This window comes from Tenrec ecaudatus, chromosome 9 (assembly GCF_050624435.1).
Source record: "Tenrec ecaudatus isolate mTenEca1 chromosome 9, mTenEca1.hap1, whole genome shotgun sequence".
Lineage (NCBI taxonomy): Eukaryota > Metazoa > Chordata > Mammalia > Afrosoricida > Tenrecidae > Tenrec > Tenrec ecaudatus.
The window spans coordinates 105,900,970-105,928,551 of NC_134538.1; the positions used below are offsets into that span (position 1 = coordinate 105,900,970).

General features: G+C 42.4%; 1 protein-coding gene and 1 pseudogene across 7 annotated transcripts; both read left to right on the forward strand.

Annotated features, from left to right (window-relative positions):
• The first annotated feature begins 1,508 nt into the window (after nucleotides 1-1,508).
• Nucleotides 1,509-27,428, forward strand: SAMD9L (sterile alpha motif domain containing 9 like). 7 transcript variants are annotated; one of them, XM_075558409.1, is made up of 3 exons: nucleotides 1,509-1,718; nucleotides 9,212-9,239; nucleotides 19,924-27,428. In XM_075558409.1, exon 3 carries the CDS (start codon nucleotides 19,945-19,947, stop codon nucleotides 24,697-24,699), a length of 4,755 nt encoding a protein of 1,584 aa, XP_075414524.1. In that variant the 5' UTR covers nucleotides 1,509-1,718; nucleotides 9,212-9,239; nucleotides 19,924-19,944; the 3' UTR covers nucleotides 24,700-27,428. The 7 variants fall into 7 exon arrangements, with proteins under 7 accessions (XP_075414524.1, XP_075414521.1, XP_075414520.1 ...); XM_075558406.1 differs by lacking the exon at nucleotides 9,212-9,239 and adding an exon at nucleotides 15,518-15,824; XM_075558405.1 differs by lacking the exon at nucleotides 9,212-9,239.
• Nucleotides 9,255-13,370, forward strand: LOC142457057 (PC4 and SFRS1-interacting protein pseudogene; annotated as a pseudogene).
• Nucleotides 27,429-27,582: the final 154 nt, after the last annotated feature.

Here is a 27,582-nt window from a genome sequence, read left to right on the forward strand (position 1 = left end):
ATGAGGCAATTGAAAAGTTCTGGGGGTGACGGGAGACGCTGGATAGGGCAAGATATGACAAAATAATAATTTATAAATTATCAAGGGCTCGTGAGGAAGGGGGGAGTGAGGAGGGAGGGGAAAAAAGAGGACTTGATGCAAAGGGCTTAAGTGGGGAGCAAATGCTTTGAAAATGATGAGGGCAAAGAATGTACAGATGTGCTTTATACAATTGATGTGTATATATGTATGGATTGTGATAAAAGTTGTATGAGCCCCTAATAAAATGTTAAAAAATAAAAAAAGAAAGAAAAGTCCTATGGCGTGGGTCAAACACACCTTAGTCTTCCAGGTGACATTCTTGCTCTTTTTAGCACTTGGACAAGATGTTGTGCAGCAAATTTGCCCAATGCTTGGCTTTGGCCTCCATGGGCATTAATTGTGAAACCAGGTGACAGGAAACCCTGACATCTTCGATATGTTCTGTTGACCACAATGTTACTGATTGGTCCATTGGTGAGGACTTCCGCTTTTTTATGTTGATGTGTAACCCACAAAGGCGATGTGTTTGGTTTTCATCAGTAAGTACTTCAATCTTAAGCCACACAATATGGCTTTCCCCCCTGTGACCTCCTCTTGGTCTGTGCCCAAGTTCTAATTCTTTCAATGGCATACATCATTTGTTCTGACCCACCTCACCAGTAAAGCAAAGGCACGCGTCTTTATGGTATTCCCTGCTGACAGCAACAATGCCCCTCGTTCCGCATCTTTTAAAAACGTTCCCTTCATTTTCTGGCAGATGCTTGTTGATGTGCTGCTGCAACCTGTTTGTAACTGATAGCCAGCCAGTGCTCACTCACTCCTGTATGTGATCTTGGTGATGTAAAGCTCACGGCCCTAGATTCCTCCCACCTGGCGGCGCTACAGAGCAGACTAGACCTGCTCCCCAGGGTGTCTGAAGCTGTAAATACATGGGCATTTCTGGGAGCAGAAAGCAACATGTTAGTCCCATGGAACTGCTGGTGGGTTCCGTGCAGTTTGAACTTCTTCAAGAAGTCTAAGGGCGGAACTTTTTAAAGAAAATTTTGCGTAAAATGCCCCCACTTTCATCGCCTTTTACTTCTATGTTGAAGCCCCTTACTCTATCCCAGTGGCAGACAGTCTCCAACATCGCCACAGTACAACCCTCAAGACCAGGAAGTTCCCCAATTTTCAAAACGAGCTTTCACGATATTCACAACGAAAACGAGTGTTTTAACTTTCAAGCGATCGTGAAATAACGGTGGCCTCCCAAAGCCAGAAGCTGCAGGAGCCTTTGGATTCTACTGAGAAGCTAGTGGGGGTTCCCATGCTCTCCCACCCCCTCCTTCCCCATTGCGGTTTTGTTGTTTGTTTGTTTGTTTGTTTTTCCTGAAGTCTTAGCTCCTATGATTTAAAAATCCGTTTTCAGATGTGTTGGTTCTTTGCTGTGATGTAAATGTTTCACAAGGGGCACATTCGAGCAAACGGAAACGCCCCTGCAAGTTCACTTCCTTCTTGGGCTCAGACCCGGCACGCCCTCAGCCAGCTCAGTCGGGAGCATGGGGACTCAAGGGCAAAGCCTCAAGCCCGGGGGCTGGCTTATTTTTAAAGGGATCTCCACTGTTCATCAGAATATGAATAAGAACGCAAACTTTTAGGTGGCCGGCTTCGGGTTCCTGATTGAAAAAAGAATTAAGTTTTCAGAGGAAACAATCCTGGTAAGTTACTAAATTACGAACCTTTTCTTGATTTGCCATGCCTAGCGGGAAACTTGTTTGGAAAAACTCCATCTGTACTTTTAATGTAAACATGGATGGAACTGATACAGGCTTCTTAAATGGTCTTCTCAGAAGATATGCACCAGCAAAGGAAGCAAGGATGGGGAGGAAGTGTCCGAAGGCAAGAAGGAGGTGAGAGAAACTATGCAGAGAACTTCAGCTATTTGAACATGACAGATCCTGAAGGAAGGGCACTGTGCTCCGGTGTCAGTATGCAAAGTTCGCTTTTCACTGCTCAAGACAGTGTTCTTAAATAGTGGGACACAGCTTAATACAGCATTAGACTGGGCTTTCGACTCCTGTGAGCTGGTGAGCGGGCACAGTCCCCCTGGAAACCCCCAGGGGGTCGCTGTAAGTCAGTATTGACTCAATGGCAGTGAGTTTGGGGGGTTTGGTTTGATAGCACAGTATTGAGAGTTTTACATTTCATCAAAGAAATGAACTATTCTTCTGTTCAAAATCCTTTCTTTGCAGACATATTCATGCAGCGATTGGATTTAAAACAAAAATAATAAATAAAAAATGTTCATCGGGAAAAGGAAACTTACTTGCTGTGTAGTTTCGGTTTCAGACTTCCAGAAAGGGGTGTAGCCATGTTAGGTTAGAGCCAGGAACTGAAATAACTAACCCCCAGCTATCAGCGGCAATAGCCCTGAGAGCAGAGCAACTCCCAGAAGAGAATTTGGGGTGCTGCTAAAGACTCTCTAGAGACGGGGGCAGCCCTGCTGGTTTGGTACTTTTTGCTCAACACCTGAGTAGACCCCTTCAGAATGGCTTTGGATAGTTCTGTTGTAACAATGTGGGAGAAAGACCAGGCTTTCTACGCTCATAAGAGTTACAACCTCAGAAACCCACAGAGGCAGTCCTCCCTTGTCCTATAAGGTCAGTGAGTCGGACTCAAGTCGATGGCAGAAGGTGAGTTTTTGAGAATTGGAACAAGATCTGTGGTTTCAAAATAGGCAGTGGAGGGCCCCTGGGAAGCCAAAAAGTTATGTCACGGCATTCCCAAAATTTATCCACACCAATCATGGTAATTAATAGCTTTACTTATTCCAACTAGATAGATAGATAGATAGAAGACTGATAGAGATAGAATGTCAGTGGCCCTAATTAAAAAAAGAATACTTCTGGTGTGGTGGTGGTGTAGTAGGTTACACTCTGGGTTGTTACCACAAGTTCAGCAGTTCAAATCCACTAGCTAGTCCAATTCAAGAGACAGATGAGACATTTTACTCTTGTTAAGATTTACAATCTCAGAAACCTAGAGAAACCATTCTACTTTGTCCTGTAGGGGCTCTGTGAGTCAGAATTGATAATGACAGTGAGCTTGGTTTTGTTTTTGCTTTTTTGTATTGGTAACCTCAGAACATAGGAGGCGTGAGAACCTGTGTGGGGCACAAAGGCGTGTCTCTTTGCAACATTTCCTTTGCTAGATAAAGATACACAGTGGGTCGCTGCCTGTGTGGTGGTTTATGAAGGGTGGAAGGATGGACTGCTGAGAGAGATGTCTGCTGAGCTGCTTCATTTCTGGACTGTTGGACCTGGTTGGGATTGCTATAATCACTAGCTGTCAGAGGAAACCTGAAGCCTGTCCTCCCAATTGTTGGGGTGTCCAGAGACAGAGTGGGCGCGTTCAGGACTGGGAAAGGACTCAGACTAAGAAAGTCATATGCCTGTGCAGCCGTGAGCGCTCATCAGAAGTCAGCAGCTCAGAATGGAGTGAGCACCATGAAACGGGCCTGGGTGCTGCGGCTTGATTGTGTGGGCCAAAGCAGAAAGAGAGTTCCTCTGGAGAAAATCTTGTTTGACAAAATGAATTCATCTGGGGGCTGTAAGTGGCACAGCAGAAAGTTGGCATGGGGTGTGTTGAAAATGCAGTACATAGATGGACAGCAGATTTCTTCAGTTCCCATTTCTTTCTGGAACGCGTCTTCTTCAATCATCCTGACTAGGTGGTAGGAGCTAGAATTAGTTCTGATCTCAGAGGTAGCACAGAAAAATGATCTCCAATTTCTGTCTTGTAAAGGAAGCTAAATCTTTTGGTCCAAAGGCATTCAAAAATCATTATTTTTATGTGTTATAAAGGTAGTAAACTTATTTTCATTTATTGTACACAACTGATTTTTGTTGCTTTTGTTTTAAGAAGCCGCCATGTGCTAGACACTGTAAGATATGGAGCAAAACGTACACGAGTCCTTGGCATCATGAAGCTTACATTCTAATGAATAGAATTTAAAAAAGAATGGGATGTTGGATTATGGTCCAGTCCTAAGTTGATAAAAATAAGACTGAAAGGACAAACATTGGGACATGGTATGAATTTTCAGAAGGCCAACCAAGTAGAGCTTCACTGCCATGATGACCTTTGAAACAGAGCAGGGTCTGATTACAGGAGAGAATTAAAAGTACGTTATACTGATGTACAGTGTCCAATGGGGGAGAAAGAAAATGATGAAAAACGTGGCAAAAATACAAAACACAGCAAACGTCAAGCCACTCATGGTGGGAAGTGAGAACAAAAGCGTCCCAATCAAACCAACAGCTATTAAGTCCATCCCCACACTTAGCAAGCCCATGGTGGGGCGAGCTGCCCCACTGGGTTTCCATGCTGAAGGCTTTACACAAGCAGATGGCCCCCTCTTTCTCCTCTGGAGTGCTGGGGGTTCCCATCGCCAAGCACTTCGCCACTCTGACGCCAGGGAAATATAAGGACTGGGGAAAGTGAGAAAGCGGGGGGGCCATCTGGAATGCAGGCATCTGTCAGAGAAATGTTAGCATTGAGTACTAAAAGCAGTGTGCCTGAAGGACTGGATGAGAGATGATGAGGCTGAGATGTTTGAAAGTGGAAAACTTGGGGCCATGGGTAATGACAGGTCAAGGGTCAAGGACATGACTGTGGGAGCGAAGTTGGGTCCTCTTCCTATCAGCTGCCTCAAGTATTAAAATGCATTAAAAACTAAGCATTCTGAAAATTTCCAGAAGTATGAGCTACTTTTAAAATGGGTTTAACATAATATGGTAGTCTTTTAAATACCACCCCCCCAAAAAAAAACCAAACCAACTCACTGCCATGAGATTCTGACTCACAGCAACCCTAAAATGACTTTTTTAAGTTCTTTCCATTATATGTGCTGCCCTGCTGGAGCATGACCACACCTCTAGTCTCATTTCAAACACCCACTGCGTAACCGATGGAAGGTCTATCCGGTAGACCCTCCCTAACTCCCTTAATTCTGTCCATGCACTTGCTCCCTCCCCATGCCGCTCACCCTGTTCCAGCAATTCCCCTTTAACCTCACCTTGTCCACCGTGCACACTCTTCTTCTAGGGGTACCCTCCTTCTCCCCACATGTGCCAATCTCATGCCTCCATCTTTATCTTGCATGTTACCCTTACCACAAAGTTGTCATCGTTGTTGTTAGGTGCTATCGAGTAGGTTCCTACTCACAGCGACCCAATTCACAATAGAATGAAAACATCCCCCAGCTTGCACCCTCCACACAACGGTTCTCATGGTTTCATCCGTCGCTGCAGCAGCGGTGTCCGCCCTCTCCCTGCCCTTCGACTGGACTGAGCAGGATGGCCTGTTCTAGCAACTGGTCTCTCCTGATAACAGGCCCAAAGTTTGTGAAACAAACTCTTGTCATCTTCGCTGCTCAGGAGCATTCGGACAGTAATTCTAACAGGAAAGGGTGCTTGTTCTTTGGGCAGTCCGCGGTAAGTTCAAGAATCTTTGCCAGCAGCATCATTCCAATGCATTGAGCCTTCTGCAGTCTTTCACTGCATATGAGACCACTAAAAATACCGTGGCTTAGTTCAGGAGCACATTAGGCCTCAAAGTGACATTCTCGCTCTTCAACATTTTCAAAGGATACGGTGCAGTAGATCCACCCAAAGCAATACATCGTTTAATGCTGTGGCTGCTGCCTTCATGAACATTGATTGTGGATCCAAGCACGATAAAATCCTTGACAACTTTAAACTTTTCTCCATTTATCATTATGTTACCTCAAGGCATTTAATGGAATTTGTCATTGCAAACTTTCTTGAGTGTATCAGAGCCTATGAGTAAGGTTATTTTACTTTTATCTCACCTAATGATATATCCCAACTCACCTCTCTGCCATCATGTCCATTCTAATTCAGAACAAACCCATAGGACAAAGTCAACCTGCCCCTGTGGGTTTCTGAAACTGTATCTTCTTAAGGGAGTAGAAAGCCTCCCCTTTCTCCCACAGAGCAGCTGGTGGTTTCTAAACAGCTAACCTTGAGGTTAGCAGCCCAAAGCATAACCACTATGCCACTAGGGCTGTAAGTACCATGAAAGAATTTTACATTCTGTTCTGGTCATCATTGTTTTCTTTGGGCAAGATGCCTGGCACATAATAAACCCCCCAAGCGCTACTGCCATCAAGTTGCTCCGATTCATATCGGTGCTAGGTGCCACTGAGTCAGTTTCTGACCCACAGCGACCCAGTGCAAAACAAACCTAAACACTGAACGGTCCTGCACCAGCCTCACGGTGTTCTTTGTCTGAGTCCCTCATTGCTGCCACCGTGTCTCCATCTTGTTCAGGGCCTTCTCTCTTTCACTGCCCCTCCACTTGAACAAGCATGAGGCCCTCTAGGGACTGGTCTCTCCTGACCATATGTTCAAAGGATGTGTAATGAAATTTTGCCATCCTTGTCTCTAAGGAGCATTCTGCTGTACTTCTTCCAACACAACTTTGTTTGTCCTTTTAGCAGTCCATGGTATTTTCAATATTCTTCTTGAGCACCATAATTCAAAGGCATCAATTCTTCTTAGATCTTTCTTATTCAATGTCCTTATTCAGTGGAAAATAAATACCATGACTTGGGTCAGATGTACCTTATTTCTCAAAGGAACATCCTTGCTTTGCAGTACTCTAGAGAGGTCTTTTACAGCAGTTTTACCTAATGCAACATGCCCTTTGATCTCTTGACTGCTGCTTTCATGAGCATTGATTACAGTTGAATGCCTTTGCATAGTCAATAAATAAAACCAATTAAACATCGTCTGGTGTTCTCTGCTTTGAGCCAAGATCGATATGACTTCAGCGATACTATCCCTAGTTCCACATCTTTCTCTGGATCCAGCTTGAACTTCGGACAGTTCCCTCCTAATCCTTGTTGGATGATCTTCAGCAAAATGTTACTTGCATGTGATATCTAGGAGAGCGTTCTGTACTTTGAGTACTCTGTTGGGTCGCTTTTCTTTGAAATGAGGTACAAGCATGGAGCTCTTCCAGTCAGTTGGCCAAGTAGCTGCCTTCCAAATTTCCTGACACAGAAGAGTGCGTACTTCCGGTGCTTCTTCAGCTTGATGAAACATTTCAATTGGCTATTCCATCAATTCCTGGAACCTTTTTTTTTCCAATGCTTTCTTGACAGTTTGGACTTCTTGCTTCAACATTATTGGTTCTTGCTCATCTGCTACCTCCTAAAATGATAGGCTGTTGGCTAGTTCTTTTGCTACAGTGACTGTATATTTTTTCCATCTTCTCTTGATGCTTCCTGTATCATTCAATATTTTGCCCATATAATCTTTTGAGATAGATTGCAAATTGAAACTTGATTTTTTTTTCTTGAATTCTCTCAGTTTAAGTATGATGGATGTATGCTTCCCCTTGGGTTTGCTAATTCTAGGTTTTTGCACACTTCATTATGCTATTTGACATTTTGTCTTTTCAACCTTCTCTTTGAAATTTTCTATTCAGCTCTTTGACTTTATCTTTCCTTCCAATGGCTTTAACTGCTCTGCCATTAAGAGGAAGCTTCAGAGTCTCTTCTGCCATCCACTTTGATCTTTTCTTTCTTTCCCGTTTTCTTAATGACTTTTTGCTTTCTTCATGATGTCCTTTGTTGATGTACTCCTGTGGCTCACCAGGTCTTCTATCATTAGTGGCCAATGAGCCAAATCTTTTCTGGAGATGTTCTCAAGCATGCAGGTGGGATAGACTCAAGTTCGTATTTTGGCTCTCATGGGTTTGTTTTAATTTTGTTCAGCTTGACCCTGAACTTACATATGAACAATTGATGGTCTGTTCCACAGTCAGTCCCTGGCCTGGTTTTAGATGCTAATATTGAGCATCTCCATTGTATCTTCCCACAGATGTAATCAATTTAATGTCTATGTATTCCAGTCGCCTTTTGTGTTGTGGAAAAAGGTATTTGCTATGAACCAGTCGTTGGTTTTGCAAAATCCGATCATGCGCTCTCCAGCCTCATTTCTGTCACCTAGACAATATTTTCTGATTACTGTTCCTTCCTCTTTGTTTCCAATCTTTGCATTCCTTTCATCAATAACTATCAGTGCATCTTGATTGCATGTTTGATCAATTTCCAACTGAAGTTGATTGAATTCTTCAATTTCTTCCTTACTGGCTTTTGTTGGTGATGCATAAATTTGTATAATAGTTGTATTGATTGGATTTCCTGGATGGTGAATAGATATAATCTTCTCAAAGACAGCATGGAACTTCCTGATGGATTCTGCAGTGTTCTTGTTGATGACTAGTGCCACACCATTCCTCTAGATTGTGCTACTGTTCCTCCAGGCATAGCAAATTATGTGTTTTTCTGATTCAAAACAGCCTATTCCAGTCAATTTCAGCTCACTGATGCCTAGGATATCAATCTTTATGCATTCCATTTCATTTTTGATGACTTCCAATTTTCCTAGATTCATACTTCACACATTCCAAGTTTCAATCATGATCATATTTTTGAAGCTGTTTCTCCTTACCTTGAATCACGCCTCGTCAGCGAATGAGGATCCTGAAAGCTCCACTCCCACAGACTTCACCCGACTCACATCACCATGGTGGACTCCACTCTGAGAAATGAGCTCCTCCCCAGTCCACTTCCAGTGTCCTCCAACCTGAGGGGCCCCTCCTCTGACATGAGCTCTGACAATGTTCTGCTTCCATTCATTAGGCCTCCAGTAGCTGACAGCATTTCAGAGCTCTGCATGAGGTTTCAGCAGCTAGCTCCTTCCTTCGAAGTCGGGAGCTGAATCCTTCTTCATTGTCTGTTCTTAGTCCTGAAGCTCCACTGAAACCTGCTCCCTTTGGGTGACCACGGACATAGCTTTCAGCATGTCAAACTGACAAACTGTATGACAAGATTGTCATACAGTATGAAAGACGGACAAACAAATGCTGGATCCAATTCATAGCAACCATCTATAGGGTTTATGAGACTGTGTAATCTTTATAGAATGAGACTGCCTCATCTTTCTCCCTTGGGGTGGCTGGTGGGTTTAAACCAGGGAACTTGAAGTTAGCAGCCCAACTCAATAAATATTTGTTGGATGAATAGCAAAATTGATCAATTAAATTAATATTTAGAATGTTCATTGTGTTCATTGTTCATAGTCCTGATAATTGGCTCAAGGCTAGTTTTTCCCCACAGACTAAAGTTAGAAGATTCAAGACACAAGGTAAACAGAAAATGTCCCATGGAGGCAAATGAAAATGGCAATTCACAGCAGCGCAGCGGCAGCGGCGGTTGCGACTCAGAGCCGTTGAGACGCCTCTGCGGCAGCTGGTGGCACAAGTGTCTTGAAGGGACGCGGGCAACGGGAGCCGGGCCGCCACCGCAGCCTCGGTGCCCGTGGGTCGGCAGGTGCATCGGAAGCCCAGAGGCATCTCCTCCCCCCGCCCGCCCTCCGCGGCTGCTCACTGGGCTCCGGACCCCCAGCATCGCCCCCACCAAACATGACGCGCGATTTCAAACGCGGAGACCTCATCTTCGCCAAGATGAAAGGCTCTCCTCATTGGCCGGCTCGAGGAGATGAGGTTCCTGATGGAGCTGTCAAGCCGCCCACAAACAAACTACCCATTTTCTTTTTTGGAACTCATGAGACTGCGTTTCTAGGCCCAAAAGATATATTTCCTTACTCCGAAAATAAGGAAAAATATGGCAAGCCAAATAAACGAAAAGGTTTTAATGAAAGTTTATGGGAAATAGATAACAACCCAAAAGTGAAATTTTCAAGTCAACGAAGCAATCTACCACATCTTCTGATGTTGAAACTGCAGGAAAGGAAACTAGCCTAGTTTCCAAGGAGGATTCTGACCGGGAAGCAAAGGGCAGCAGTGAGGATGTGACTACAGGAATTGACGTAACTACCCCGAAAGCTGCCAGAAGAGGGAGAGAGAGGAAGGCAGGAAAGCACGGAGAAAGCTAGGAAAGTGGACTGTGACGCCAGCAGGAGCATCCGTCCATCTGAAAGCAAGTCCAAAGAGAGGACGGCCTGCAGCTACAGAAGTCAAGATTCCCAAACCACGAGGCAGACCCCAAATGGTAAAACCGCCTTGCCCTTCAGAGAGTGACATGGGAACCGAAGAAGAAAAAAGTAAGAAAAAGGGCACGAGGAAAAACAACCTAAAATCAACTGAAAAAGGGAGAAGAGGGCCAAAAGGAAGACGATAAATCAAGAAAAGAGCCAGACAAAAAAAGAAGGGAAGAAAGAAGTAGAATCAAAAGGGAAAATATACCCAAAGCAGGGGTTGCGTCCACCTCTGATTCTGAAGAAGAAGGGATGATCAAGAAGGGGAAAAGGTAGAAAGTTCATGTGCTAAATAAAGGATTCCCTTGGTAAAAAAAAAAAGAAAAGAAAAAGAAAACTGCAATTCACGTGCATTGATAAAGTGTACCATTCTGGTGTTGATAGGATATTGAAAAGCAGGCTAGAAAACGGCTAGCATAGACATCTACTAACTTGCACAGGGCCCTAACTGTGCCTTCAGATTAGCCCCCTTGGTGTCAAGGACACTTTTCAATGAACTTTTTTCAAGAAACCCCAAACAGAGGTGGGTTGCATATGCAGTTTTCTAGACACTGTTCCTGGTTATGAAATATTTAAAAACTAGGTTCCAAACATTTTTCTTGTCTTTTCTTTAATCATTTTATTGGGGGCTCATACTCCTATCACAACCCATGCACACATCAATTGTATAAAGCATATTTGTACATCAGTTACCCTCATCATTCTCTAAACTTTTGCTCTCCACGTAAGGCCCTGGCATCAGCCCCTCATTTTCCCTCTCCCTCCCTGCTCTCCCTCCCTTATGAACCCTTGATAATTTATAAATTATTTTTTTTGTCATATCTTACACTGTCCGACTTCTCCCTTCACCCACTTTTCTATTGTCCATCCCCCAGGAAGGAGGTTATATATCAGGAAGGAGGTTATATATAGATCCTTGTAATCGGTTCTCCCTTTCCACTCCACCCTCCCCTCCACCCTCCCAAGATTGCCACTCTCACCTGAAGGGATCATCTGTCCTGGATTCCCTGTGTTTCCAGTTCCTATCTATCCCAGTGTACATGCTCTGGTCTAGCCAGATTTGTAAGGTAGAATTGGGATCATGATAGTGAGTGGGGAGGAAGCATTTAGGAACTAGAAGAAAGTTGTATGTTTCATTGTTTCCACACTGTACCCTGACTGTCTCCTCCCCGCGACCCTTCCGTAAGGGGATGTCCAGTGGCCTACAAATGGGCTTTGGGTCTCCACTCCACACTCCCCTCCCGACTATTCATAATGATATGCATTTTTGTTCTGATGATGCCTGATACCTGATCCCTTCGACACCTCGTGACTACATAGGCTGGTGCGCTTTTTCCATGTGGACTTTGTTGCTTCTAGCTAGATGGCCACTTGTTTTCCTTCAAGCTTTTAAGATCCCAGATGCTATATCTTTTGATAGCCGGGCACCATCGGCTTTCTCCACCACATTCCCTATGCACCCATTTGTCTTCAGTGATCAAATCAGGGAGGTGAGCACACAATGATATGATTTTTTTGTTCTTTGATGCCTGATAACTGATCCCTTCAGCACCTTGTGATCACACAGGCTGGTGTGCTTCTTCCATGTGGGCTTGGTTGCTTCTGAGCTAGATTACCACTTGTTTGCCTTCAAGTCTTTAAGACCCTAGATGCTGTATCTTTTGACAGCCCGGCTCTGTCAGCTTTCTGTGAGATTATAGAGACTTTTCCAGCTTTATCTCCCCCAAAGACATGGGGGGAGGTCAGATGCTTACAGACATCCTCCCTGGAGGCAATCTCACCAGATTACAGTAGGCCCCCTCCCTGCTGTTAAAGACAATGGACAGGCCTGCAGTCATTGATTTGGCTCCTGTAGGTGGGGTTCACACCCTACTGATAATGGTTTCTATGGAGATCCAGAGAACAGGTCAAATCGGCTCAGTTACATCCAAAGTTAGGCTGCCATCCTGTATCTAGGATCCGCCCTTCTTGTCACATATATATCCCCAATCCCTCCTGTTCCTATTGCATGTATATCCCTAGATTGTCCCCCTCTCGTTGCTGTATAACCTATAGTGCAACCCCTTCCTGTGATGGATGTCTTTACCTGTAGTTAATGGGCTTGCACGCCCCAAAGGGTACAATTGCCCTGGGTTACAATAGAGAGTCCTCTCTGTGCTCCTCCCTTGGCCTCTCCTTGACTCCCTCTCCCCCGCGTGTTCCCTTTCCCATTGTCCTCCTTCCCTTCTTCATCTCTCCAGGTAGACCACCAATAGGGGCTGAGGTGAGGATACTTCCCTGAAATGTGTCTTACTCCATTATTTCAATTTCTCTTTTATCTCTTTTGCTCTTGATGATTTTAATATAATATTTATATATCTCAACCATGCAATTGTGCTAATTAAACCCACGATTAGTGGTGGGGGCTGGCAACCCGCCTCATACCACAAATGGCGCCCAACACGGGGCCCTGTAGAAAAAGAACTCTTGAGTTATATCCTGTGTAACAATTATATGGCCTCATCGGAAAGTGAGGGTGAATTGGGAAAAAAATGTTTGAGTTTATATTTTTAAGTGTGTTTTTTTAGTCTGAGTGAGATATGGGTCAGGCAAAGAAGAAGGATACAGGCGGTATCACTCTTTGCCACCTCTTGAAGAAACAAAAAGTAGTGGTAAAGAATAAGAGAATGAAAGTGTTTCTTCAAGTGGTAAAGAAATTTAATCCCTTTCAGGAGTCAGAAACCTTTTATATGGAGATCTGGGATAAGGTAGCCATTAACTTAAGAAAGGCCCACAAGGAAGAACAGAGCATACCCACGGAGACCTGGGAGCTGTGGGGGCAGATTAAAACAGTGTGAGAGCCTCCGCGGCATAAGAGAAGGAAGAAACAAGACCAGTAGAGCAGTAAGAAGCCTCTAAGCTACATAGACTTGAGTCAGGTGAGAGGCAAGCAGAATGAGTATCAGGCAGATGAGAAGATTTTAGGTGTTGCTGAGAAAACAAAGTTTGAATCAGGAGATAGCAGAGTAAAAGCATCTGCCCCGACAGAGCATACAGCAGGGAATCACAATACTATCAAGCAAGCCAGTACTGGAGGAGAAGAGATTAGATCTAAATAAATGCAAATAGAGAGAGTTAACATAGAAGATGATGCTCCAAAAGTGAGAAGGAAAGAGACAAGGAGTAGGAAGGCACCTTTTCTCTCGATGGTGGAGAAGAGTATAGCTCAAGAAGCAGATTTAGAATTCAGAATGGTTTATCCCCCTAGAATTATAGACAGGGAACCTGACAAGCAGTGCCCCAAAGCAAATCAAGAACGGCGGTATACTGTCTTTAAGCTACTGAAAGATCTCAAACAAGTAGTATCTAGTTATGGTCCAGATTCACCATTTGTAATTGGTATGGTCAAGTCTATGGCAGATATGGAATATTGGATCTCCAGTAGACTGGAAAGCTTTGACAAAATTGTACTTTTCTCCTTCAGAATCTTTGCAATATCAAATGCTGTGGAACAAAGCAACCATTGCACGAGCACGCAAAAAAAATGCAGATATAGGGGTTCATCAGCTGCTAGGAGATGAGAATTACATCACAATTGAGTCACAATTAAATTATGATGAGCAGACTTTCACACAGTTATGGGAAGTCTGTCTTAACGGCCTGGGAGAAATTAATACCATCAGGAAGCAGATGGCCAAGTTACATGACAGTAAAGCGAAGAAATGATGAGCCTTATATAGATTATACATCCAGGTTGCAGTATGCTGTCCACAAGGGGCAGCGGATAATCTTATTCTTACTTTAGCATTTAATTAACCTCATGGCTGCTGCTTTGGCAAGTTGCACCAAACCTAAAGGGAGATGCGTTACATGTGGAGCAGAGGGACATTACCAGAGAGACTGCAGGTAGATATTTCAAAAGAACAGGAGAATTCACAGCGGAAAAGACCCAGGGAAAGAGTCTGAGGAAACTGGACTTTGCCCCTGCTGTGACACAGATAGTCACTGGGCAGAGCATGGTCATTCAAAGCTTAGCAATAGAGAACATTTACCAGGAAGTAATGCCCAGCCAAAAAACATGTAGCGGGGTGTGCTCCGAGCCCCTTTAAACAGAGCACAGGTCATAGAGGAAGGAGCTTGATACAGACCCCACCCAGCAAAGCCTGGGAGGCAAGGTGTCTGCCTGCTGGAGCAAAGAAGATCCTAGATAGAAGCTGCAAGTGTCCCCCAATATCACAGCAGGAGACCAGACCTAGCCAAACAGGCAAAAGCCCAGCCCTTGTTCTGGCTGCAATAACCTTGATGAACCAAGAGAAGGCTCAGAAACTCTCACAGCAGTTTGCTGGTTCAAAAAGTAGGAGCCTCTTATTGAAAGAGTAATACAGATTTATCAGGAAGTTTTCACCTAAATAGTCAAGGAATTCAAATTGATACTGGAGTGAATCAGAGTTGTGAGAAAAAGCCTAAATCAGTGTTTGGTAAGTTATTTCAAGAACAGTTGAACAAATTTATTAAGAATTTTTCAGTCTTTCAAATCATCCTGAGTTAGTTACCTCCCTTAATTCTCTGAGAGCTGGGAGCCAAAATTTACATAACAATAAAGGCTATCTAACTAGTAGTTTTACTGGTTCAAGACCAAACAAGTTAACTAAGATTGCTAACAGTGCTTTAAAATCTGCATTTTTAAAACAGAAGGGGAGAAGAGGAATCTTATGTATGACAAAGTTCATTTAGTCATTTTAACAAAAAAATTTTCTTCTTACTAAAAGCTTGTAACAAAATTAGGGCAGATAAACAAGTTTTCACTTCCACAGAAAAAGCTGATCCTGAAGAGTCCCAAGATCATGGGAATCACGTTTGAGATCCAGGTCCATTTGTCACCTGGAAAAAGGGACATACATTTATGTTTTTGCAAAATAAAGCTGGGCTCCTTTTAAAAGGACGCAACCAAGTTCGGAGAAAGATGGACATGAAGCAGGAGTGTGAGGGGCGATGCTGGGAGAGTGGAGGGTGAGTGGGTTGGAAAGGGGGAACTGATTACAAGGATCCACATGTGACCTCCTCCCTGGAGATGGACAGCAGAGAAGGGGGGAAGGGAGACTCCGGATAGGGCAAGATATGACAAAATAACAATGTATAAATTACCAAGGGCACATGAGGGAGGGGGGAGCGGGGAGGGAGGGGAAAAAAAATGAGGACCTGATGCAAAGGGCTTAAGTGGAGAGCAAATGCTTTGAGAATGATTGGGGCAGGGAATATATGGATGTGCTTTATACAATTGATGTATGTATATGTATGGATTGTGATATGAGTTGTATGATCCCCTAATAAAATGTAAAAAAAAATGGACATGAAGGACACAAAGGAACCACAAAAACTTAATCATTATTCTTTTTCCTGGTTAATGAAACCCTGAAGAAAGGGGCGATTTGTTTATATTTTCATAGGCAAAGGAGAGGTGGATTTCTCTTCAGCCAGCAAGGCCCAGAAGAAAGGAGGGAAGCTGATATGTGACCTGACCCTTTCCTGTTACTGAAGTTATTCAAAACGTCAAGAAGACCTCACAGATTCCTGAGAATGGCGATTGCTGACTGCTGAGATATTTCTTCCATTGCTGGTGCCGTCTAAGAGACACTCTGGGACTCTATCAAAGCCGAACATTTTATACAGGAGTGACTGGACTATTATTGCAGACTGTTGCTTTGCTGAAAGATCAAGATTTTGGACTTGTCAATGCTATAATGTGATTGGAATGTAACTGATTTCTGTGTAACTCCTTACCTATACAATAAGACATTGCGTGATTGGGATTGGATTAGGAAACATTTGCAAAGGTTTAAGGGAAACATTTCATTAGATGTTGATCAGCTTAATAAGGATATTTTCCATACATACAAGGGTGGATTTAAGGCATTGCTCTAGCTGAGGCAATTAAACAAATGGTGGTTGGCATAGAAAGAGGCTGGATCTCACGTACTTGGGTTCAAAGCATTTCACATAGTTTAAGTTCCAGTCTGACTGTGTTGTTTATTCATCATATTTTTGATGCTCACGGTCTCATGTCGCTTCTATAGGAAGCTAAGAGATATGAGGCGAGACCATGTTGCCTCCATGACACTATTAAATCTTAAACGTAATGCAGAAAGGGGAAATGTGGGATACTAGTACCGAGAGAAATAAAACTGGGACTTATTCCCTGACTGGTATGGAGGGAATCTGGAAGGCCAGTTTCCAAGGTAGGAAGGCTGTCACTCTGGTAGTTGGAGATAAGGCCTGAGTACATGTTCCTGTGTTTGTCTATCATTCCCAGTTTCTCCCTTAAAGCTGTGCTGCCTTAAAGTGAGCACATGGTTAATTCAATCTCCCTACAGAAGCAGACTCTATTGGCTCCATTTCCTCCCACTGTGGCATCCAATCCCTCTCATACCTTCCTCCATTAGCAGATGGACATAGGGGGACTTTATTCCCCAGTGCCAGAATTCAAAATGATTGCTATATGCCTGAATATTTGGCTGTATTAATTGGATCATGAAGTGTTGCCTTCACAGCTTTTGAAGTATAGAAAATAACCATGTCAACATGTGGCTCTATTGATAACACAAAAGGGGGAATTGTGGGATTGTAGAGACTTCCCCAACTTTATCTCCCCCAAAGATATGGGGGGAGGTCAGATGCTTACAGACATCCTCCCTGGAGGCAATCAGTCACCAGATTACAGTAGGCCCCCTCCCTGCTGTTAAAGACAATGGACAGGCTTGCAGTCATTGATTTGGCTCCTGTAGGTGGGGTTCACACCCTACTGATAATGGTTTCTATGGAGATCCAGAGAACAGGTCAAATCGGCTCAGTTACATCCAAAGTTAGGCTGCCATCCTGTATCTAGGATCCGCCCTTCTTGTCACATGTATACCCCCAATCCATTCTCTTCCTATTGCATGTATATCCCTAGATTGTCCCCCTCTCATTGCTGTATAACCTATAGTGCAACCCCTTCCTGTGACGGATGTCTTTACCTGTAATTAATGGGCTTGCACGCCCCCAAAGGTATATAGCCCTGGGTTCCAACAGAGAGTCCTCTCTGTGCTCCTCCCTTGGCCTCTCCTTGACTCCCTCTCCCCTGCGTGTTCCCTTTCCCATTGTCCTCCTTCCCTCCTCATCTCTCCAGGTGGACCACCAATAGGGGCTGAGGTGAGGATACTTCCCTGAAATGTGTCTGACTCCATTATTTCAATATCTCTTTTATCTCTCATGCTCTTGATGACTTTAATATAATATTTATATATTTCAACTGTACAGTTGTGCTAATTAAACCCACGATTAGTGGTGGGGGCTGGCAACCCCCCTCATACCACAGCTTTCTTCACCATATTTGCTTATGCACCCACTTTGTCTTCAGTGATCATGTCCGGAAGGCAAGCATCATGGAATGCCAGTTTAATAGAACAAAGTATTCTTGCATTGAGGGAGTACTTGAGTAGAGGCCCAATGTCCATCTGCTACCTTAATACTAAACCTACAAATATATGCACATAAATATATTTCCACATCCTCATAAATAAATATATTTACATATGTACACGCCTTTATTTAGACCTCTATAAATGCCCTTTGCCGCCTAGCTCTTTCCTCTCTTTCCTTTTACTTTCCTCTTGTCCTACTATCATGCTCAGCCTTAATTTGGGTTACAATAATAACTCTAGGTTACATTATGCTTGATCACGCTTTACCAGGCCTCCTACACCCTCCTCACCACTGATTTAGATCACTTGTTGTTCCTTTGTCCCTGGGTTTGTTATGACCACTACTTTTCCCCTCACCTCCCCATCTCCCATGTCTCCCCAGAACTGCCAGTCCCACTGTTTTCTCCTCCAGATTGCTCATCCAGACTTATTTGGACAGATCTGAGAGATAATAACATGCACAAAAACAAGACAGAGCAAAACCAACCAACAAAAGAAAAGAAAACAACAACAACAAAAAGCCAATGACAAAACAAACAAACAAAACCCCACAACAGTATAACAACAAAAAAAGAAAAGCTTGTGGTTAGTTCAAGGACTGTTTGTTGGCCTTTAGGAGTGCCAAATATTTTTCATTTTAGAGATTATGACTCTTGTAAAATGCTGTTTTTTTCCTTTAAGCTTAATTTGTTTTATTTTACTGAATTATTAATGTTTTATCCTACACATATTTATAATACTTCTATTTTATTGTTTATCCTTCTTCTGAAACTCATTTATTCAGGAGTCCTGGGGGCGCTGTTGGGTAGGCAAAGTCTTTCAGTTCAAAATGACCAGAGGCTCCCTGAGAGAAAGAGGAGCGGGTTGCTCCTATAATGCTTTACAGCCTTGGAAACCCTATAGACAGTTGCTATGAGTTAGAAATTCCTTGAAGGAAGTGAATTAATTATTTTGTAAACTATGTTGTTATTTTTTAAAATTCTGATTCATTTTTGTCTGGCTGAGCTGTACACTTCTAGCAAGTGACTAAGGGATGCTGATGCTGCCGGCCTGAGGGCCACACTTTGACAAACACTATTGTTGCCTTTTCTGCGGCATGTGGGGTTGTTCATCTAACAACCGCAGCAGCAGCAGCAGCTGATCACCTTGCCTGCAGCAGAGACTCACCGGATCCACTTTAAGTACTGATGCCTGAGTTCCACCCTCACTCCCACCCCGACAGCCAATTAAATCTGAATCTTGGGAGTTAGAGCCCTAGAAGACCTCAATGTTCAAGCAAACTTGAGGACTCAGAAGATTCAGCAAAGTCCATCCTTATGGAATCGTCATCAATCATAGCTCAGGAATGTCTTATACGGTTGCTTTGAATCAGAATCAACTAGATGGCAATAGGTTGGGGCTGTACCCTATTAATGGAAGGCATTTTAGTCATCCTTCTCTGACAGCTTTCTGCCTTACACAGATGTTGATATTTGCAAACTTTACTGGATAGGTGATAGATGATAGAGATTAGATGTTCAGTTCTCAGAAGGAGCTGCAAAAAGTTGGTGAAAAATATCCATTATCTTTAGATCCCATTTTTCCATGAACTTCTCAAAGTTCATATAAAAGAGAAGTATATTTGGAAATTATGTGTTGGACTGCTAACTCCAAGGTCAGCATTTTGAAACTACCAGCTGATCCAAAGGATAAAGATGGGGCTTTCTACTCCTATAGAGAGTTACAGTTTCAGAAACACATAGGAGGTCAGTTCTACCCTGTCCTACAGGTAACCTGTAAGTCAATATTGACTCCATGGCAGTGAGTTTGGTTTGGTTTACATATATGTATATGTATCTAAAGACAGCTATATACTATATATGAGAGATTTTACACACACACACACACACACACACACAATGGTTATGCATTCAGCTGCTAACCAAAAGGCTGTCAGTTTGAACCCAACAGCCTATGGGGTAGCCCTCCTATGTCCTGTGGGGTTGTTATGGATCAGAGCTAACTTGATAGCAATATTATTTTTTTCATATATAAAAGAGATTGTGGGTGTTGTCATATCTAAAAGATACACGGGGACTTATAAGAGCCAGTACTGGAAGGGATTTTGTTGTGTTTCTGGGTCTTCCAAGTCGTTTGCCTTTGACAGAGTACAGTCACCACTCTCTATTGGTCTCTATTTAGTGGAAAATAGTCAGGTCTCCCTTCTCTGACATGTTTGTTCTTTACATGGATTCTGCCTCTCACAGGTTTAGATAGATAGATAGATAGATAGATAGATAGATAGATAGATAGATAGATAGATAGATAGATTAGAGATATAGATACATAATTGACTAGGTGTTTTCAATGATCATACGTCATACTAAAGTACTTCTTGTATTCTTTTTCCCGAGGAGGAAAATTACATCTGCAATATGAGTGAACAAGTGCCTTTACCTGAAATGATCCAGGACTGGACCAAAGAACATGTGAAAAAATGGGTAACTGAAGCCCTGAAGATTGATGACAAATATGGGCAAATTCTGTTCAATGAAGAAGTGACAGGATTGGTTCTACAGGAATTAACTGAGAAGGACTTGAGAGATATGGGACTACCAAAGGGCCCATCACTTTTGATAAAGCGTGCATTTAACAAATTGAATAACAGTTCCTCGGAAAGTCATAATCAGGATTCTGGACAATTTGATCATACAAAATCCTCTAAAAAAGAACACACAAAAAATTCACAAGCGACAAAAAAGAAAAAGTCAGTATCAAGTGATATTGATCATGACCTCACTGAGAGTGGAGGTACCAAAGAACAAGAATCCATTCCTATGAAAGAAAAGGCAACCAATGTAGTAGCAGGTACTGGCTGTAAGTCTACGAATGAGTTAAAAATTGAACAGGTTACTTGCATGCCGTACCCTTTTGATCAATTCCATGACAGCCAACGATATACAATGCATTGCATTCTCCAGCCTGAGACAGGCCCACTCAATCTCATTGACCCAATACATGAGTACAAAGCCTTGACAAATACAGACACAGCCACAGAAAAGGACATGCTCATGAAATTTAGTAATGAAGTCTTCCGATTTGCATCTGCTTGCATGAACTCACGAACAAATGGTACCATCCACTTTGGAGTCCAGGATAAACCCCATGGGGAAATAGTCGGTGTGAGAGTCACCAGGAAGGATGCCTTCATTGACCATTTCAATGGAATGATCAAACAGTATTTTGACGAGAGTCATATCAAGGAAGCCAAAACGTGCATTCGGGAGCCCAGGTTTGTGGAAGTCCTCCAGCAGAACAATACACTATCTGACAAATTTGTCATTGAAGTAGATGTTATTCCAAAACATTCAGTTTGTAAAGAGAAGTATTTCTACATTAAGATGCAAAATTGTAAGGATGGACTATGGAGACCAAACAAAGAGCATTCCCTCTTTGTGAGAGAAGGGGCAAGCTCCAAGGACATTCTCGCCAACATCAAGCAACAGGATGCAGATTTTAACGCATTTATGCGAAATTTAAAGTCACTGGTAGCATCCAGAAGAGAGGCAGAAGAAGAATATGGAGTGAAGGCAAACGTAAAGGAGAGTGAAGGGCTAAAACTAGTTAAACTTCTCATCGGAAACCGAGACTCACTAGATAATTCGTACTATGACTGGTACATTCTTGTAACAAATAAATGCCATCCAAACCAAAGAAAGCATTTAGATTTCCTAAAAGAAATGAAACTGTTTGCTGTGTTGGAGTTTGATCCCGAGTCTGAGAGCACTGGGGGAGTCAAAGCTTACAAAGAACGTAGAGTCGCGAATCTGCACTTTCCAAATCAGTATGAAAGAAAGACAACTACAACTAGAGAGCTGATATCGATTCTGAACCTTTATGAACAGCCCAGCTGGATCTTCTGCAATGGAAGGTCAGACTTGAACAACGAGTCCTACAAACCTCTAGAACCCCACTTATGGCAGAGGGAGAGAGCTTCTGAAGTCCGGAAAGTGATTTCATTTCTCACCGATGAAGACATCATGACCAAGGGGAAATTCCTGGTGGTCTTTCTATTACTCTCTCCCGTGGAAAACCCGGGAGATCCTCTCATTGAAACGTTCTGTGCTTTCTACCAAGCTCTTAAAGGAATGGACAACATACTGTGCATCTGTGTAAACACACAGATTTATCAGCGATGGAGAGACCGACTGCGAACAAGACTGACCATAGCAGATGAACTAACAAACCACAGTATTTCTACCTTAAATTTAGAACAGATAAACAGTACTATTCTTAAACGAAAATCAGTGATTCAGTCATCCAAAAGGTTTCTGCCTTCCTGTGGATCATCTTCAGTTATCCTAGAGAAAAAGGAAGAGGACATCTTGACGGCACTAGAAATCCTCTGTGAAAATGAGTGTAAGGACACAGACATCGAGAAAGATAAAACCAAGTTCCTGGAATTTAGGAAATCCAGAGAAGAACACTTTTATCGAGGCGGCAAAGTTTCCTGGTGGAACTTCTATTTTTCTTCTGAAAGCTATTCTTCAGCTTTTGTCAAAAGGGACTGTTATGAAAACCTTAAGGAATTGATACAGTTGTGGGCAGAGTCTCCTAAACCAGTATTTGCAAAAATCGTCAATCTTTATCATCACCCAGGCTGTGGAGGGACCACCTTAGCAATGCATGTTCTCTGGGACCTAAAGGGAAAGTTCCGATGTGCTGTGTTAAAAAATAAAGCAACTGATTTTGCAGAAGTGGGAGAACAAGTGATCAATCTGATCACCTATAAGGCGTCCAGCCATCATGAATACATCCCTATACTTCTCCTTGTGGATGACTTTGAAGAACTGGAGAACATCTACATTCTACAGAATGCCATCCATTCTGGTTTAGCAGAGAAAGGTTTGCGATACGAAAAAACATTGGTAATTATCTTAAATTGCATGAGGTCCCAGAATCCTGAGAAAAGTGCAAAATTACCAGACAGTGTTGCACTAACACACCAACTTTCTTCCAAGGAACAACGAGCATTCGAGGCCAAGCTGGTGGAAATAGAAAATCTACATGAGAACTGTGAAAACTTTTATTCCTTCATGATCATGAAGAAGAACTTTGATGAGACATATGTCGAAAAGGTAGTCAAGAATATCCTGAAAGGCCAGACTGTCCCCAGCAAAGAAGCCACACTCATTTCTTTCCTGGCTCTGCTTAACTCTTATGTTATTGATTCTACAATTTCAATGTCAAAGTGTGAACAGTTTTTGGGAATAGCATGTACTAGGAGGGTTCCCTGGGCGCTGGACACCCTGGAAGACAAGATGGGAACCTACTGGACACTTCTAATAAAAACAGAAGTTGCAGACTTTGGGAGATACACAGGTGTACGTGTCATTCACCCCCTGATTGCCAAAGGGTGTCTAAAAGAACTGGAAAACAGCTATAACTTGGATCAAAGTCAAATTGCACTGGAGCTATTGCAAGAAGATTTATTCTATGTTTCAGGAATAGGTAGAGACAAATTTCACCATGATGTGCAAACCCTCCTGCTAACAAGACAGCGCAAGGAGTATGGTGATGAAACAGACACTCTGTTTTCCCCATTAATTGAAGCCTTGCCAAACAGAAAAATCGAAGCTGTCTTGAAAGCAGGGACTAAGCAATTCCCCCAGAATGCAATGATTTGCCAAGCCTTGGCTAGATATTTCTACATTAAAGATAAGAACTTCAAAGGTGCTTTGGAGTGGGCAAACAAAGCCAAAATGATAGCACCTAGAAACTCCTATATCTCAGACACAGTCGGTCAAGTCTACAAAAATAAAATAAAGTGGTGGTTAGAGGAAAACCAAAGCCGTAAGAACATTTCCGTTCGTGAGCTTGCACAGTCCCTGGAAGCAGCTGAGAAAGCCTCAAGAGCTTTCAAAGAGTCCCAGCAACAAACCGACAGTAGAAACTGTGAGACGGAGGCCTGGTCACTGCAGAAGTCCCAAAGAAAATACGACACATACAACACAGCTGGTTTCCTGGGGGAAATCGAAGTCGGTCTGTACACTGTCCAGATTCTTCAACTCACTCCCCTTTTCAGTGCAGGAAATGAATTAGAGAAGAGACCAGTGGGACAGCTTTTATCAGAAATAGAAAACAGCCCTACGAATGCAACAGATGAATATCATTCGATGCTGAGGAATTTCATGTCCTACCTAAGCAATTTACAATCTGATCTAAAAAGATGCTTTGACTTTTTTGTTGATTACATGGTTCTTCTAAAAACAAGGAATATCCAAAAAGAAATTACAGAAATCACATTAAACAAGAAAGTCCGCCGTTGTTTCCAGAAGTACAGGGAACTTTTCTGCCATTTGGTCTTGGATCCATCACAAAGCAAAGAGTTTCTACAAGAGGAGGATTGCAGGAAATGTCTAGAAGCTTGGAGAGCAGACAGGTTTTCTGGACTCCTGGACTATCTTACCCCAAACCACAAAGATGCTGCAAACACAATGGAAAACATCGTGAACAAATACAACTTCCTACTTAAGCAAAACCCAAATAAGAGGCTGACAAAGGAGAAACAAAATTTCATCTTGGCAAACATTATTCTCAGTCGTCTCAAACCCGCCTCCAAGTATATTCAACCATTTAACACGCTGAAGAAACAGCTCCGAGAAATCTTGCAATCAATAGAACCCACTCATCAGTATCCGGACCCTTACTTCTTAGCCTGCCTCCTGTTCTGGCCAGAAAACCAAGAGCTAGATAATGATTCCAAACAAATGGAAACATATGTGTCATCTTTAAATAGATCCTTTGGACGTTGTTACAGACCTATGTGTCGATCCAAGCAGGCCAGCGCCCTGTTCTATCTGGGGAAGGGCAAGGGCCTGCATAGCATTGTTCACAAAGCTGAGATAGAGCAGTACTTCAGTAAGGAAGAAAACACAAATTCCCTGTGGCACAGTGGTGTCGTGTGGAAAAATCGGGAAGTCCAAGTCCTTTTGCGTCGTCTAGTTGGTCAGGCTATTGGGAAGCTCATCTTTATAGAATATGGAACAAAGGAAAAAGTGAAAATACCAGTGATATCTGTTTACTCAAATACACTCCGAAGCGGTGGGAACATAGAGAATGTGTCCTTCTACCTGGGATTTTCCATAGAAGGCCCTCTGGCATATGACATAGAAGTTATTAAGATGTAATCATTTGAATATATTCATGCATGTGTGGTTTCATGTCAGCTTGGCCGAACCAGGATTCTCCCATGATGCAATCAACTCCATGTTGGGCTCTACTGTGAGCCAAGCAGTTATTCAGGTGATATCTCCCTAGGGGTGTATAGTTTCACTTCTTCCTGATGGCCCGGATCCTGCATCTGTTTCATCAACATCTGGTTCTTGAGCTAATGGCCCACCATATTGCCTGCCGCCAAGACTGGGGGCTAGCAACAGACTGTCATGTTGTTTGCTGATCCGGGGAGCTATTGGAGTCTCTCAATCTTAGATTCATTTTACTTTTCCAGCCACCAGCCTGATCTGGCATCCACCAGGCTGTGGTTTTCCTGCCTCATTGTCCTTTCTTCCTGAACTGTTGGCCTCAGCACCTGTATGGTTTAGGAAGAACCTTAACTGAGCTTAACATCTAGCTTACGAACTTGAACCAGACTCGACCCACCTCACTGTGTGAGCCATTTTTTCTTGATATAAATTTTTTCTTTTTATATATCCATATACACATCACTGGGTTTCCTTTTCTATAGAATCCAACCTGGCATCATGTCTTTCTATGACTCTATGTCCCACTTTTTATTTGCAGGGCATTTTGGTGGCAATATTAACATAAGACTGAAAATTATGTCACTATTGGATTCTGCTTTTGTCTCTCTGATCGGCACCTTCTGTGATCGTTAGGTTGTTGGTGCCAACATGTCCCCCAGTAGGAACAGGTGGGTGGAGTTTAGCCTGCCAATCAGGTCACAGCTTGATTGGAGGGAAATGAGATAAATGGCTCTCTGGGGGCCGGCCTCCTTCTCTCTCTGCTTCACCTTCTTGTTGTTGAGTCACTTCAGTTCATGCTGATAGCAGCAAGAGCTCTGGAGATGCATCCACCACCATTGGATCTACAAGACTTTGCAGCCACCGGCCTTTGATCTTCCTGCAGTCTGAATCATTGCGTGTGGCTGCATGGCTCTGAAGAGGGATTTATGGGCTAGTATCAGACTTATGGAGTATTTTGGACTTAAAGACTTGATCTGGACTGGAGTGTTTGCTTGATAATATAATGACTTCCTGATAGAAAGCTCTCTCTTAGATTAATTTGGCAATCTACTTCCAAAATAACAGCCATTAAAAATCCTGTGGAACACAGTCTTATTCTGACACATTGGCTGTCTTGAGTAGGAATCACCTGGACATTAACTGGTTATAGTTAGAAGATATTGGTGAAAATATGTATAAAGCAAATGATTATAGCATATTCTTGAAATTATTATTACAAAAGGTGTATACAAACTAAGAATACACGTATTTTCACAAACCTTTCTGATTATTTTGGGTTTAAAAGGGTGTTTTGGGATTTTTAAAAGGTAAAAGAACAACTGAAATAGTTAATAGCTTTTCCATTTAACTAAAAAACCTGTTTTGTAAGTTTCCTAAAAATTCAGTAAGCCAATGACTATAATGACAAAATAATAAAATATCTTGAATATTGGGTTGTTTTGAATAATACTGGAAGTAGACCCAACTACTTATAAATCATTGAAATGATTTTAAAATAATTTTTGTGATCATTGCATATTTTCACAACATAACTCATCAGAAGTTCAAAACTTGATATTTCTTTACCTCCTCCCCAAAAGGGGACCTTCATCCCCACCTACGTTTTTATGTGAACAAGATTTCTCAACTACTCCAGCTGTAAAACTAAAAAGCAGTTCTAGAATTGATGCTAACTACAATTTTATTTACCAATAAATAAGATTTTCCATGGATATGCAAGCAAGTTAAATTTTTATTCAAATATATTTTATATCAAAGTGTTTCATAAAATTTTAATATGCATATTTAACAACTCTTACCCAAAACAAGGGGATTGCCTTGACCAATTTTGTGCTTCAATTAATAGTGCTAATAACTCAATCTAAAATAAAATGTTTAAACCCTCAAAGTCTTTTGGTCATCTCAAAAAATATTCACTGCCACACAGTGCCCTAAAGGCAGAATAGAACGGAGGGGATTGTAACTGATATTTATGGGAGGAGGAAACCTCATCTCTCTCTGGAGTGGCTGCTTGTTTCAAACTGCTGACTGTAGTTAGCAGTCCAGCACGTAATCCACTATGCCTCCTTCAGTCATAGGGTGGAAAATGTTGTTGATTGTAGGTTATATTTTACTATAGAGGAGTTTATAGGATAATAAAATCTATTAAAGCACTAAAATAAAAAAGATGGATTCCAACATAAAAAATTCTGTGGAGTGTGGTGGAAATGCAAATTCAAGGAGGAAAAAGAAAAATGTAAAATCCCAGATGTGGTAATTACATAATTTCATGTTAACTTGAGGGCATTAAGAATGAATGGGGTGGAGTCTAGCCTGTCAATCAGGTCACAGCCTGATGATGCCTCCTTCTGGGCCTGGCCTTCTCATGAAGATTCTGGGAGCTTCCTCTGTCTCGTTGCTTCACTTTCTGTTGAGGAGCCATACTCAGAGAGCTAGAGGAGTCACGTGGAGACCCAAGCCAGTGCTAAGAAGCTTCCACTGCCACTTGATCCACAAGATTTTCCGCCTGTAAGACCTTCCTGCATGCAGCATCATTGTCCATAAAGAGGAATTTATTTATGGACTAGTATTGGAATATGGGTTAATGTCGCATTTATGGACTTACTCTGGACTGGAATGTTTTCTCTTTAATATAAAGCTCTTTCGTGCACATATACATGAGTGTTAATGAATTTGTTTTTCTAGTTGACCCAGTCTAACACACCAGACTATTATGACAGAGTTTGTTCAAAGACTTCTTTATATTAATCCTAGCACTTATCAAACTGCTTTGATAACAGGAATCCATTTGAACAGTCCTGTGGGGTT